The 15,781-nt window shown below is 44.2% G+C and overlaps 1 protein-coding gene across 8 annotated transcripts in view; it reads right to left on the bottom strand.

Annotated features, from left to right (window-relative positions):
- The window catches only part of ZNF462 (zinc finger protein 462), a 90,353-nt gene that overhangs the window by 34,195 nt on the left and 40,377 nt on the right, over positions 1-15,781 (bottom strand). For 6 of the 8 annotated variants that reach the window (XM_068177609.1, XM_068177611.1, XM_068177605.1 and 3 more), the window contains exons 3-6: positions 10,011-15,532; positions 8,978-9,142; positions 7,099-7,367; positions 3,907-4,025 (exon numbers count right to left, since the gene is read on the bottom strand). In XM_068177609.1, coding sequence (XP_068033710.1) covers positions 3,907-4,025; positions 7,099-7,367; positions 8,978-9,142; positions 10,011-15,532 — 6,075 coding nt within the window. The remainder of the gene's footprint in view (positions 1-3,906; positions 4,026-7,098; positions 7,368-8,977; positions 9,143-10,010; positions 15,533-15,781) is intronic. The other 2 variants (XM_068177612.1, XM_068177610.1) reach the window with 2 other exon arrangements.

The raw sequence follows: 15,781 nt of genomic DNA, 5'->3' as shown, positions 1-15,781 counted from the left end.
ATCACTTTCTGGCAACTGCAGATCCTTGTACAGCGGCTGATGTCAAGAAAAACAGAGACCAGACTTTCAGCATGCCTGTGTTGCATGGTATGGGAAGAAAACAGACTCTGGGATGAAAATGGAGTAACTTAACTGAAGCACTCCCAAATTTGTTTGGGACCACAGCAACTAGAGATGGTGAAGTCGTTTGTTTCTGCATGCAGCACATCCAGCGTCATTATTAATGAAGCAAGAAGGACACTACAAAACTCTAACAAAGGCCCTCCACGAACAGAAAAAAAGAAAAAAAAATGTTAAAAAAAAGGTGTGTGGCGTAATTACATTTGGGAAAGGTTACAGTTTTCTTTATGAAAATCCTGCCATTAGGCAGCATCAATCTTCAAAGAAGTGGCAACCAAGTCAAGGCTGGTGACACATGGCAATGCCAAGTAAAAAAGGGTGTGGAAGTGTGTTATGAGACACCACTAAAAGAAGTGAAAGAAGTAATGCACAGTAGTGGATTTAATTTTGAATACATTCCAAGCCATAGAGACAGCAAACAAGGGGAAACAAATCCTAATACAAGATTTGTTTTGCGGGGAGGCATGGAGGCAATTGGAACACAAAGTGAAACCATCCCAAGACAAACAATGTGATATTATATACAGGTGCCAAATTATTGTTTTGGAAGTGCCACTTCCATGTACAAGAGTAACACTGGCCACATATGAGCTGTACATAAAGTGCCAAAACTAATACAGGAGTGAAATACTCATGAACAGCAACAGAAGAACGAAAGTTTTGGTAATGGATGAAGCAGAAAATGTTTTCCACCTCTTGACAAATCCAGCAAAGAAGGTTCTCAAGCAGCACTGTTTCCCACACCAGAAATAAGCGAACCAAAAGAGAATATAAAAACACACACGTTTGCAGCCATTCAGACTAAGCACACCTGAAATTATTAGCAAACATCCTCCACAAAACTCCCACCCCTGTCTTCCAGAAAAACCATGCTAATCATCAGGACAAAATACAAACTCTGAGAAAGCCCTTTCTTGGTGCATCTGAAAAAGAACAGATCACTTGAAGAGTCTGAAGTGGTGAAACAAAAAACCGCCCTGCTTGTTTTTTCAAGTGACATTCCCCACCTGTGCATTACAGGAGTTTCACTTTTCATTTTTACAAACAGAAACACAACATTTCTTGAGTGGCACACACAACGAGTTACTCAATGGAACACAATAATGTAAGGACAAAAGATATTGCAAGGTTACAAGATACCAGTGGGATACAGAATATAGACCTTCATGGCTTTGTCAGTGTAAGAGATTCCTGGATGACAACATGCACCAACCAACTGTTAACTTAAATGCACCACAAGACATTAAAGCAAATATAGGATGATTACATACCAAGCAGCCTAGACACACTAATAAATATGCCCACTATTCATTTCCAATGGACATCAAAATATGAAAAGGATGTGTCTGATTGCAAAGAAAAAGCTACAGTTTGGCCCAACAGAAGTCTTCTGCACTTTTTTTGACTGCTAGTTTTGCATCTCACCAAGTGATCATATTAACACACAAACAAATAAATAAATGTAAGCATTTATGTAGTGGGTCTCAACACTTGATATGTACTCAAAGCACTAGATTACACAGAAAGTGAACAGGATCAATGCTCTTATCTTACAATCACCCCTTTCTGCATTTCCAGAGTAATTGCTGATTAAGAAATTGTTAACAAGGATTCCTCAAAAACACAAGCAAAAAAAAAAAAAAAAGGAAAAAGAGATAAAGAACAGGTGAAAAAGTTCAGATGAAAACAAGAGAGCCCGTTTAGAGTAACTGTAAACTGTTCAGCTCCATGCCAAAGGAGATGGCAAACACTGGATGAAAAACAAATGCCAGAAACACTGGTACCAGCTGTCACACAAGAACGGATTTTGTAGTTCACTGAATTTTAATCCATACCCAGAAAATAAGGCAGAGAGGCAGACTGAGTAAAACACTTCAGGATCCAGGATTTTATGGACTTTTAAAGATCTCCAGGAGAGTTCAGGAAAAATTTAGGAGGACTGAAGTTTTAAATTCTAAATAAATGGATAATGAGACAATTGACAATTGAAAAAAAAATGGTAACACAAGAGAGGTTCAGAGAACCACCATGTCATTGAAAAACTGGGGAATCTGAGGCAGTCAGACATGTTTGTTCAATAATACATATTTCTGAATGACTGACTCAAAGCACACCAAAGCAAAGTTCTGACTGAAAAACATACAAGCAACTTTTCTGTGATGTGACCATTCATTTGGTAGAAATGGGACTGAGGCAGAAACATCTATAAGCCTTTGGAAACCCTATTACCCAGGTCACTGTGCAAGCACTATCTAGGCAACCATGAAATTGTGTTCTTGTAGAATGCAAAACGTGGCCCTTCAAGGGGCGTCTGTCCACTAAACAAAGCTCAGAAGCATGAATTCCTAATAAATAAATCAATGAATTACATGAAGAGAAGTGTGAAGTAAATATTTGTTGCATGGTAACTTTGGGTCTAAAAATCTGGCAGGTTCAAGCAAGGAGCCCAGCTGTGTAATAGCATAAAGAAAACATTACTTAATGGTTGGTGAAAATAAAGAACCATGGCTCCTCCACACAGGATGTGGGATTCTGTGAACTGGAACTGCTGTATACAGTTGGATTTCCTGGAAAGGACAGAATGCCATGGTCCTCCCATACAAAAGGAAGGTGGCAAAAGTTAAGCCAATCTATTTTATCCATCCAAGTACAGAAACTGGCAAAAGCTCTGTGAAATCAAAAAAAAAACAAAACAAAAAAAACAAACAAACAAACAAAAAAAAAAACCAGGAAACAAAGTACACAAGACCATCAGTCTGTATTTCTGTAGATGAAAAATGCTTTTGGATCAATGGCAACAATAATATTTTTTTGTATCAGCAGACAGCTCCAAACTTCTTATGCCTTTTCTCCCCATTTTTCCACTTTCCTCCTCCACCCCAGAGTATATGACTTTGAGTAAGCAAATAATAGAAAAAGGAAAATACTTGTGGGTCTTTTTTATCAGAAACTCCTGTTCAAGGAGTTTCTACTCACAACTTTTAAACAGCTGGGCTAGTTTTCAGGTTTTCAGACTGGTCACTCTTCTATTATTTGCACCAGAGTGCATGTTTGGACTGCAAACCAAAAGATAATCTTTCAATGCTGGATGTGTGACGATGCCAAGAGTCTACGGCCAAGGAATAAAGATGAGGAAATCCTGAGTCTCACTTTTCAATAATCAAAGGTGTAACAATTTCAGGTGACCTATTCTGTGTGACACATCACCTTCCCAATTACTGCTCCTCAGAAGCATGTCTTGCTTGCTTGCTGGTATGGATTCCATACTGAAATACAAAGATTTGCAAGACAAATTTCCACATCTGATAATGCAATTTTGACATTCTCAGTCTGTTGCACGCAGACCTGACTCCCAGTGTTTGCAGGATTTGTATTTAACAAGAAAGCCAGCATTAGACTCTACCAAAAACCACCTAAAGCACCAACATAAATGCAAACAGCAGATCAATGCTCACTGCTAATTTCATTATGGCATCTATGGTGTAAGCGATGAAATCCAATTGGAGAAAAGCAGAAATAAGGAAAAAATACCATTCATATAAAACGAAAGAGAAGAAAAAAGTTCTTGAAGTACTCATCATTGTAAATCCTTGCCCTTCCCATTACCCAAACTCCCACTTAGCCCAAGAGATTCCATCAGCTGGCCAGCCACAGACATGGCCTTTGGAAAAATCTTACCGAGTTCTGGTGACAAAACTGATGCAGTGGTTCAACCCAGCATCTATGATCAGCCACAAGAACACACTGGGCCAATTTCAGCTGCAAGACTTAAAGGGAAAGACTTACCAGCGTGAGCCTTGAGGATATGGGTTTTCAGGCAGCTGTTGTAGGAGGACTTGAAGGGGCAGAGCTTGCAGCGGAACGGCTTGTGGTGCCCGTGGTGGGTCTGCATGTGGCGGTCCAGGCTTGAGGAGAGATGGAAAAGGGAGACAGAAAGAGGTCAGTTGTTTCAGCTGTGCCTTCAGAGGCAAAGCAAAGCACTTTACAGCAACAGCAGAGCAAGTAAGGACCCTTTCTCACACGCTCTCTTCAACAAATTCAACAGGTCTGCTTGCACAACGAAGTCAAATCTAGTGTCAAGGAACGGAGCAGAGCTGACACCAATTCTGCATATACAGAGAGAAGCCACCTAAATAAACTTATAGGGCAAGATTAGTATAAATTAAGTTATGCATGATCCACACTGAAAGGACCAGCTGAAGAAATATGAAACAGGCAAGAAATTATTTTCTTATTAAATTATCATGTCACAATTTTTCTCCTGCCAAAGATTTTTGTGAAAATATATATGTCCCCTCTTGTCCTGTTGATCAAGAGTAAAAAATAAAAAAACTTTTTTTGTTGACCAGCTTTACTGAGGAAGCCTTCTTTTGGTTACAGCAGCAAAAGCAGATTAGAGATCCTGCTCTGGGGAGGGTGCCAGCAGGCTACAGTTGATGAGTTCCAGGATTAAAAGGCAGCAGAGTTTCAGAAGCAGCAGTGTAGGAGATTCTACATGAAGCTCAGCAGGAGAAGAAGGGGTGGCAAAGACCAGCCTCTACTTTCTTCAGGGAAAATGGAAGTACCAACAGCCTGAATACTGTGAAGTGATCAAAAAACTGCTCTCGACACAATCTGTCGTGACAGCTCAGTCAAGTTTGGAGGAGTAAAAAGGATGCTTCCCACATTTTCTAACAGAAGATCAAATTCATTGTAACTGAGTGAATCCTGCAGAGCTCTGCAGTTCCTATGCTGTGGCTGACAGACATGAATTCACTGTCTCTGGGTGGCAGGCAGGTAGTCTGAGCCCAAGCTGTAAATATTTCTAGTACAGCCTCTACTTTGGACACATTTATGCTTTGTGATCTGGTCTTAGCTTGACTCATGCACAGTGATGGAACAACAACGGGGCAGAGACACTGCAGGAGTTGCAATTTGCCAAAACTGCCCTCCACCCCCACCTCAGTTCTAGGTGTATTTCAGGCGTAGCTCTTTTTATTTGTCCTAAATTGTCCTGCTCTTTTACAGAGTATCAACATGTAGCTCAAATAGCAGTTGTTCCAGCTCTGTCACACTACACAACACTTCATGTGATCTTTAGTCCCACACTGACAAGAGCCTGATCCAGAAAACCCCTGTTTACGAGAGCTAACACTGAAGCCTGTGTATTCAAACATCTGATAACAGGGAAAAAAAAAAAAAAAAAAAAAAAAAAAAAAAAAAAAAAATATTAACTTGTATCTCCTCTCAGGGTCTCTTCATACAAATACAACTTAGCAGAAATCCAGGATGGAGTTTGGGACAAGACAAAATGCACAGCTTTTCTACAGAAGTGGGGGAAAACATCTCTTAAATGAGTAAGGCTTTGAACACTCACAGTGCATACTTCAGAGAACAAAACTTGTTTTAAATAGCCTCCAGGGAATGAGATTACTTAACAATTAAAGCAGCCTGCCAAAGAGGTATGTAATACATATTAAGCTATTATAAATATATATACCTTAAGGTATTCAACATGGCAATAATTAAAACTATATTCACAACCACATAGTTTGCCAGCTGCACTCTTCCAAAAGGAGGTTTTAAAGTTTTGGTCAGATATGGGAGAATACTGGGCTGTTTAAACATTTGGCTTGGTTTCCTTCACCGACTTAATCTCCCAGGGGAAGAATTGCATCAGAAACAAAAATAAAAGAAGCAAACAACTTCAACAACAGAGACCACACCTATTATCAAGTTAGGTGGTGAGTTCTTCCCTGCCATCCATCACTTTTTGACTTACCCATCCTGCAACTTCTGGGACATGACTTACCCTCTGTAGGAAACAGAGTGACTAGGCACCAAACTCAACAAAAGTCTGATTGTTGAAGCAAGTTTACCAGGCAAACAGCAAGCCCTGCAGGGGCACCCCTCACTTGCCAGCCTTGCCTGAGCAGGGTGGGATACACCCAGCTGTGCACATCATCCTTCCCCTAACTCCCTCTCCTACCCTTGGCTGCTCAGTCCCATGGACCTTTCCAACTGTGGCATCCGCAGTGCTGTGACACCTGCAGAAACTTTTGGTTTTTAACACAAGGAACCAAAAAATGTCTTCTCTTCCACATGCATTTGACTGTGAAGCGGTGACACCATCACCAAATTTAAGTGCTGCATCAAATGAGCACCTGGATCTGCCTCCTTTTGTTAAAACAGTGAACAAGCAGCTCTCTCCCCAGAAATTAAGAGGAAACACAGACCTGTGAATCAGGTCCAGGGTACCAATGGAAAATATATCACAAACCCCGTTTTTGGGGGGACACATATATTTTTATTCTTAAAGTAATTTTTAAAACTAAGAAACTTAAGGCTAAGTCAAATCTCAGGGAAACAAATTATAAGAAATGTGACTATTAATGATTATCATATGTCAGACAAGGAAGCAGGATGAGGGAGTCACTCATACAGCACATTGTTATGAATTTGAAATATTTGTGGACTGAAATTGCATGCCATAATTAAGAAAAAAAAACAGATTTAGGGTAAATTTATGACACTGTTTTAACTTTAGAAATGAAAACTCAAAAAAAGTAGTAATTACAAACAAGGTAGTTATATGCAGCAGAAGTTTCTTAAATATGGAAGATTAACTTTTCTCTTCTTGGCTTGTTACGTCTCATGCATGTGACAAAGATGTGTAAATGGTGGGCAGCACTCTTTGCATACTAAAATAATCCTTATTCTTTGGCTTGCATGCTTCTCCTCTACATGCAAAAAAAGAGGGCTAACAGGAATTAAAGAACACATAAAGGTGCAACCATTTACAAACAGCCAATCATAATGGCCAAAGACTTTGCAGAGTGGAAAATATGTAAGCACCACCAGGAAAGCATGGCTGAGCATCAAGTCAGGCGAGCTCTTCTTCAGTGTCAGCCCACAAACCAGCACTGCTAGCTGGCGATTCTTTAGGAAAAAGAAACAAAAACAAAACCAAAAACAAAACAAAAATAAGCCACAACTTACTTGTGCCTGAAAGCAGAGACAAAGGAGCAATACTGGCAGCTGTACTTGTCTTCCCGGGCAAACATGGCCAGAGCCAAGTGACTCCTCTCGTGAGATCGCAGACCCTGCATAGACATCAAAACCCGGTCACACTGGCTGCAGTGGAAGCCCCCAGGCCTGGCTTCATCTTCTAGGGATGCTCCATATTCTGTAAATTCCTCAATGCCAGGGTCTTTGGCTCCCTCAAAACCCTCCATCAAAGTTGTGTTTGAAGGATCTTCAGCTTCCTGCTAAAAAACACATATCCCCCCCAAAAGCCATCAATTCTCTCTCCCCTTCTGCCCCCCTCAGTCTTTCCCTGTGCTCAGCAGAATGTCCAAGCTTACCACTGCATTATTTCTCTAAACATATCCCTACACGAATTCCACATCAATGGCTTTCTGAAAAAAAAAAAAAACCTTTTCTTGGGAGAGAAAAATGTAATTACATCTATTATATACATGCATGCATATGTTAAAAAAAAAACAACACAAAATACATCTCACTCCTTGAGCAAGTTTGTGTCAGATCATGCAAAAAGCCAAGAAACCTATCTTCCCATGGTCTTAGTGAAAATCTTCTAAACTTGATCAGATAATAATCACTAAGTTACAGATAAATTAATTTTAGTTTAGTTTACTCTAGCTACCCTGCAGACTAATACAGCTGTCTACTCTTCAGTAGACTTTGTCCATCAGTGTCAAACTCTCAAGAAACAAGCTGGCACACTAAGACCCTAGAACCCTCTAAAAATATAGAGCAAACAGAAAAAGTCCTTTTTTTAACTCTCTTTCATAAACTTCCTTTCCCATTTTTAGCCAGAGCATGCATTTGTGCAGCTACTTAAATACCCTGTAAGAGGCATTTCCAGCACATTCTTTAGGCCATGGCTTTCAGCTTTTGTTCCCTGATGCAAGATTTTATTTACTCAAAAGAAAGCACTGACCCTACACAAGCATCACTTGAGACGTGAGGAGGAGAGGGAAAGGACTCTTAGGAGGGAAGCATCTGAATCTGTCAGGAGTACCAGGTGAGAAGGTAAGGAAAGGTCTGTGGTAGGGCAGTGAAAGCTCTCTTAGGTGGGCACAGTTAGGCTGTGGAGGACAAGGCTTCATCACAAAAAGCAGATGATGTCACCAAAAAAGGCCTGTCATTCAGGCAGCAGGAGCCTCTGACAAGAGGCTTGGTTCACTTTCCCACAGCCTTGGTTCACTTTCACTTCCCCTGCCAATAAATATCCTGGAAAATCAGACTCTGGAACACCACTTGTCCTTGGAGATGTCATAGGAGGCACCTCTTTCCACAGGGAGAAAGGAACAACACGTTTGCACCTAATCACCTGGAGGGGATCACTGGCTCAGCTGGCCACTGAATGCTTTGTTTGGAGCCAGCATGCAAATTCCAATGTGGAAAGGTGCACCACAAGCAGCTTCACACATTTGTATGTGCACACTTCCTCCTCCTAAAATAAAAATCATATACATATAGAAAAAGAGAAAACAAAAAACTCTTTTCAAGCTTAGCTAAGCAGAAATGTAGCCCATAAAGTAGCTGAGAGAAAGTTTCCCACTCATAAACCGTCTTTTGATCATCAACGACACCAACTCCTTTGTGGCTGAGAAGAAATGAGAATTAAAGAGTCTTCGTACCCCTGGATCGAGAGTGAAAAAAAATTAAAACATCTTGAAATGAACCAAAGGCAGAAACTTAGTGTTAGATTAAAACATCATGCTGAACTGGAATGCCCAGTTCAAAACCCATTCAACTTCAAAAGAGCCCTCCACAGGTTATCAACCAGGCCTTTATTTTAAACAATGCAAGTAGTTTCAGTCACTTTCAGTCACCTTTAAGGAATTCTTACCTTTACAGTGGCTGACACTGAAGAGACATTCCCATACTGGACATGCTTGCGGAGGTGATTACAGATGGCTCTAAGTGTTGGATGGACTTCCACGCAAAATTTGCACTTGTAGCCAACCACCTTCCTCTCCTTGAGTTTTGAAACATCTTCCAAATGTCCAAAAGCCTGTTTGAGCACACAAGCATAAAGCACTGAAGCAGGTTTTGTCACCTTGTTTTTAGGAGCACAGACCAGACTTCAGACCTGATGTTATACTTGATGTCCAGTCTTGCAGAACTGCAAGGTCAATTTCTGCTGAGATCATTAATTCATACAAAGTAAGTGGACAGACAAGACATCTATGCAGAAGAAACATTCAGTTTATGGCTAACAGTGATCCTCTAGCAGACCATTTTGGAATGGCCTGAAACTGTGCCTCCTCCTCCTCCACAACCCCCTAACTTCTCCAACTTCTGTGCAAAGCTTTTCCTGCACAAGTGTATTTTTTCAAGCGGAAGCAGAAGGAAGGGGGTAACTATGCAAGAAATGGAGAAACAATTTGGTCCCCTCCTTATGAGGCACCTGCCCAAAGCTCCTGTCACCAGACAGATCCGTGTCATGCTAATCCTGAGTGCTCAATGAGAGAAAGGACTGAGAGAGAGAAGGCTGAGAAGAAAACTCATGTGTTATCCAGAGGGACATGGAAGAAGGGGATGGGACATTTTGTAGAGAATCTGCAACAAAGTACATGGCAGCCTTGCCACAAAAGAAAAAGCGACTGTCAGACACAGATGGCCCTCCAGAAGCGTGGGAGGGAGGAAAGAAGATAAAGAAAATACAGAAGTGGTAGGGAGGAACAAGGTTTCCTACAGAACCTAGGGAGGATGGATGAGGAAATTAAATGTGTAATTGACTTATGGAGCTCACTGGCACTCTGAGTCATTCATTAGCCTGTGGTCATTTGGTTGTCAAAGACAACATGCAAGTGGGCCTTGGTGGGCTCCCTGGTGGGGAGCAGGGGGCAGAGAAAGAGACCAGACACACAAATCCTTACCCTCTCTTGTTTGAAATCTGCAAAAGCACCATCTGCATATTTCTGCTTGCTCAAAAGCTGCTTCCTCCTCTCCTGACGTTTGGCACGCTTCTGGAATTCCTCATTGTGACCATTCAAGTGTGCAGTCAGCTCTGCTGTGCTATGCAGTTTTGTATCACAGTGCTTGCACTGGTAGACAGGGCTCTGAGAGCGGGTGCCACTTCCAAGTATGGAAAAGTCCCTCTTCAAATCCTTGCTGTGGTGGTCAGTGTAATGCATGCACAGCAGCTCTGCCGTGCTGAAGGAGAGCTTGAAACATTTAATGCACCTGAAGGGAAGCCACTCGATTTCCTGAGCCTCAGCCTCCACCTCAGGCTTTTCAAAGTCGTTCCTCTCCTCGGCTGGAGCTGGTTTTTCGTGCTCATCAGCATACACGGCAGTGAAGTATCCCCCTAGCTTGCTGGCATGCTGCTTCTTAGGGAAAACACCAGGGTGACGCTTCATGTAGTGGGACACGATGCCCTTCTTGCTGAAGGACTGAAAGGAACAGAGCGAGCACTTCTTCTTCTCTACAGCCCTCCTCAGCTCCTCGCTGAGCTGAGGAGTGTCATCCTTGGGAGGAGATGGAATGATCACTTTATTGGGTTTGTCGCTTACTGTCCTGGAGGCTGCCAGGCAGTGAGTGTAGTAAGCATCAATGTCATGTCTTTTCTGGTAGTGTGCCGCGAGCCCTTTGCGGATGGGGTTGGTGTAGGAGCACAGAGCACACTTGAAGAGGTTGTTCTTGCCCTCTGGCTGCGCCCGGACGTTGTTGTGTTTGATGCGGTAGTGTCTTGCTATCCCCTTCCGGGTGGAGCAGAAATATTTACAGAGCTGACACCGGAAAACTGTGTGAGACACTAAGTGAGAACTTGAGAAATGGGGCGCTGGCATGGAGACCTCTCCAACATCCTCAGCAGCAATTTCTGGGGAGGCCTTGATTTCAGTCACCATGTCTGGCTCCACTGAGGCAGACACCTTTGGTGGTGACTGGGCAAAAACATCAAATTCGGGTTGATTGTGATACTTCTCATAGTGGATTTTCAGCTTCTCAAGGGTTCCGTGGGTGTAGGGGCAGAGTTTGCAGCGGTAAGCACCATAGCCTTGCTTGAAAATCCTGCTTGTCTCTTCCACGTCGTTCTGAGCAATGTCGGTCGACTGCTCCACGTCATGCACAAAGTCTTCAGCAGTGACTTTTACTGATGGGTGCCGCTTCTGGTAGTGTGTGAGGACGCCATGAATACGTGTGTTAATGTATGGGCAGTGTCTGCACTTGTACACAGCCCCTGGGTTAATGTCTATATCCTGAGCAAAGTCTGCTGCCTTCACTTTCATGCCAGGATGCTTTTTGCCATAATGTGTCAGGAGGCCATGCAGGTTGTTGTACTCAGATTGGCACACTGTACACTGGTATGGAGTGGAGGAGATGGCAGGATTTGCAGAAGCCAGCTGGACAGTTTTTTCATGGGAAAGGCTGGGATCCTCTGCACATTCTGCATCCTGATCCATCTGTGGTGCTGCTATCTGGTCTTCAGATTCCATCCTGACCCCACCTTCATCAGGCTGTGGCATGATTTTCTCAGAAGTATCTTTCTCCTTAATGATATCTAACAACACAGATTCATCTCCATTCATGGCCCAAGGGTGAAATGCTTGGTAGTGATTAGTAATATCCCAAATTGAAGATGCTTCAAAAATGCAGTCTCTGCATTTATAGGACTTCATCTCTGCTGGCATCACTAGGGCAGGAGGGGAAGGATCGGGACCTGCCCAGAGCTTGGTTGCCATGTAGGTATAATCAACATAATGCTCGGGATGTCTCCTTTGGTAATGCACAAGCAAGCCACTCGGCTCTGTGTGTGAATAAATGCACCATTCACAGTGATAACCAGCTTCTATCAAGCCGTCCAGAAACGCCCACCTCAGTATGGATGTCACCGTGGCCTTCAGATTCGGGTGGTCTTTCTTAATATGCTTCCTCAATGCATAGAAGTAAGGGGAGGTGTAGCTGCACTGCCTGCACTTGAGGGCTCTCAGCTTGGACTTGTCCTGCTCGGTGCCGGAGGTGTGGGCGGGCAGGCTGCCAGCTGATTTCTTCTGACCGCGGTCACAAAGGCTCCTGATGGTGGCCGTGTGCTGCCTGATCACATCCGCATTGGCTTTGAAGTCGCGGTGCTTCTTCTGGTAGTGGATGAGCACGCCCTTCACGGTCCGGTTCCCGTAATCACAGTGCTGGCAGAAGAACATTTCGTTCTCCGGAGGGTTCACGGAGCTCTCGGACCCACCGCGGCCCAGCTGCTGCATGGACACTGGTGGCCTCTGGATGCCGGCTGGCAGCTCCCCTGCCCGCATCATGGCTGCAGTCGGCGGGGCCTGCCTGATGTACTTGGCTGTGACCTTGATCTCCGGGTGCCTCTTTTGGTAGTGGACGAGCACCCCCACGACGGAGCGGTTGCTGTAGGAACAATGTTTGCAGTAGTAGAGCTCAGTAGAGAGGTCTGGGGGCGGTGGTGGGGGAGGTGGAGGCTGAGAAGCCAAATTGGAGAGCTTCGGGGAGATGGGAGCGCCCAGCTCAAACGACATTTGGGCGAGGGCAGAGCCCCTGTCAACAGAGACTACACGCATGGTCTTCTGGATTCTGAAATATGAGGCCTTTTCTTCGGGGTGCTTCTTCTGGTAGTGCACCAAAACTGAATGCATGTTAGGGCTTGCAAATGAACACACATCACAGTCATAAACAACCACAGAGTTGACTGAAGGTTCCTTCTGATTTTCACACTCAGGACTGAAACTCTTGGTGGCACTTTTGTTAAAACCAGCTGGCACACCAGTCCCGCGAGCCACAGGGGTGGAGGTTGCCATAGTTTTTGGAGCAGAATTCAAAATCTCTCTCAGTGTCTGAGACTCTGTGTTCAGCCCTTCTTGCTGCTCAACAACATAGCTTGAAAATATCATTGCATTGTTAATTTTCACTGTGGGATGCATTCTTTGGTAATGTGGCATCAGGCTTCTAACATTTGGGCTTGTGTAAGAGCAGAAGCGGCAGCGGTAGATCAGATCAGAATGATCAAAGTTCAGTACATTCATAGCTTCAGGATGATGCTCTCCATAATGCTGCTGCAGGTCTTCAAAATTTGTGTAGTCAATGTAGCACTCGAGACATCGGTACACTGCACTATGATCATTGGGGTCCAGGATGTACCTAAAGCTGAATTTAATGTAGGGATGCATTCGCTGGTAGTGGGTGCTGACACTCCTGGCAGATTTGTTGCTGAAATCACAGTGTTTACAGTAGTAAAGTCTGCCAGAGTCACTGAACTCAGAATTCTCGTTGTTCTGGTCAGTACCGTACATGTTGGACTGGCTGCCCAGAACAGAGGCATTAGGGCTCTGATGGTCCTTCATGCTGACAGCAGAGTAGTAGTCCTCCTCATCCTCAGACAAAGTGAGCTCAATCTCCGCCCCATTGGTGGAATTGTAGTCATGCTGCATGCTCCTGAAGCTCGTCTCCTTCTGGGAATCATTAGCCTCTCTGCTCCACATTTGCTGGGGTGCGTAAGAACTGGAAACCTCTATCATTGGTTCTGATTGTTCTTCCTCTCTGTCTAACTCCACCTCTATCTCCACCTCATTGTCCTCCTCCTCTTCCTCATCATCCTCTACATTAATCACAGCATCCTCCTGCTGTTTGTTTTGGCTGATCTTGCTCTGCAGGTTGCTCGCTATTTCGTCAATTCTAGTTCTCTTTTTCACGGGAGAGAGATCTAAAGGGAAGTCATTTGAGACCTTCCTAGGAGCTTTTGCAACAAAATTATTTTTAGATGAGAGCCCAAGGATGGAGGTTTGGCTCTTCTTCACGGTGCTGGCAGAGGGGTGAGCATCTGCCTCGCTCTCCTGCGGCGCGTTTGACGGCGGCCCATCGTATTTTGGCAAGTTGTCACAGAACGAATGCTTGTGCTGCTGATGAACTCTGAGGCCTTTCAAAGTGGTGGTGGAATAGTTGCACAATGTGCACTTGTATGGATGCTGTGAATGGGGCTGGGGTGATTGCTGCTGCTGCTGTGGTTGCGGCTGTGGCGGCTGCACAGGTTCCATCATCCCAGCTGACTTCCTGCCGTTGATACTCCCACTCTCGTAAGACACCGTGCTGTCATTCAGGGATGAGGCAATGCTCTCAGCCTGGGAGTTCATGGTGTCCCAGTCGGATGTTGTTCCCGTGTGACACTGCTTGTGGGCACCAAGCTTCAGGGAACTCTTGCAGGTGAAGGGGCACTCGTCACACTTGTACACAGCCGTCTTCCCAGAGAGGTGGATGTTCTCAATGTGACGGGAAATACTTCGGCGGTGCATCGTCAGGAAAGGGCAGAAAGGACACTGGAACCTGTTCATGTATCTTCTGAAGGGAATTCCCTTTGTTTCCAATAGTTTGTTGCCATCAGATCCCATCAGCTGCTCTGCAGACATTCCTGAGGTCTGGTGATCCATGGAGTTTAAGCCATTCTCGCTGTCCATTTCATTTAGCTCTTCATCTGAGCTGGAGTCATTTAGCATACTGCTTGTTTCCAGGTCAGCAGAAGAATTCGTCATATCAGCAATTCCATAGCGGGATCTGTCAGACAAATTAACCATGCCTGAGTTGTGAGGTGACTTAGGCTTCATTTGAGGGTAAGACACAGAAGAAAACTTTGAAGATGTAGAAGAGTTGGGCCTGATAAGTGAATTGCCCATAGATCCCCTGAAGTTAGAGACATTAGCACTTGACATCTCACGTCCTGTTGTGTTCATGGACATGTAATTCGAGTTTGGAGAGGCACTCTGGGCACTCTTACTCTGCACCTCAGGTGTGCTGGTTCCATCCTGCTGCTGCCTCAGGCTCGACAGGATTTTCACCATGCTGCGGTGCTTCTTCATCATGTGGTCACACCAGCGCTCCCTCCGAGGTGTCTGGTAGCTGCACCACTCACAGCAAAAGTTGCCCCTAGACTTGGTCAGGGGCTTGACCATCGACTCCAAAATGCTCCGCTCCACCACCTCTGCCGGCAGCTCCTTGCAGGGTTCCTGCACTGGCACAGAAGCAGACGTTGATTCAGACACAGCAGCAGCGGCGGCAGCAGCAGCAGCAGCAGCAGCAGCAGCAGGAGCTGAACTTTCTTTCAAGTTGTTTTTGTGATACATTTTCTGGTGCTTAATAATCCTCGCACGCCTGGGTGACTTGTAGGTGCAGAACTGGCAACTGAAAACTTTACCAAACCCTTCATGCATCATGATGTTGTAATTTAGGGAACTAGAAGCTGGCGGCCCCACTGAGCTCCCCTCAGCCTGTGCTCCATGAACCTTCCGTGTGTGCTCTATGAGGAGGTTTTTGGAACGGAAGTAACGCACACAGAACTTGCATTGGAAAAACTTGCTGGTTGGTTTAGGATTTGGAGCTATATGCTGGCCATAGAAAGTCTGGTTCTGGCTATAGTAACTTCCAGTCCCCATCTGACTTGTTGCATTTTGCCCTAAAATGAGAATTAAGGTGTATATATAAATTTGTAAATAAAATAAAATAAAAAGCCTTTTCCTTCACCCACCCTCTAAGCTTAAGAATGTAACCACACCCAGAACTGACAACAACCATTACAGGATTCCCTCACTTACTTATGGTAATATCTACAGACCTGGCAATGGTCAGAAAAGTGGCCATTATGCATAATTTCTACATATAAATGACTGTTGTGTACAGTTTGGGGTGGATAGTTTCCAAAATT

Source organism: Anomalospiza imberbis, chromosome Z (assembly GCF_031753505.1).
Source record: "Anomalospiza imberbis isolate Cuckoo-Finch-1a 21T00152 chromosome Z, ASM3175350v1, whole genome shotgun sequence".
Lineage (NCBI taxonomy): Eukaryota > Metazoa > Chordata > Aves > Passeriformes > Viduidae > Anomalospiza > Anomalospiza imberbis.
The sequence above is the reverse complement of the archived record's forward strand: the minus strand, read 5'-3'. Positions and strand labels throughout refer to the sequence as shown.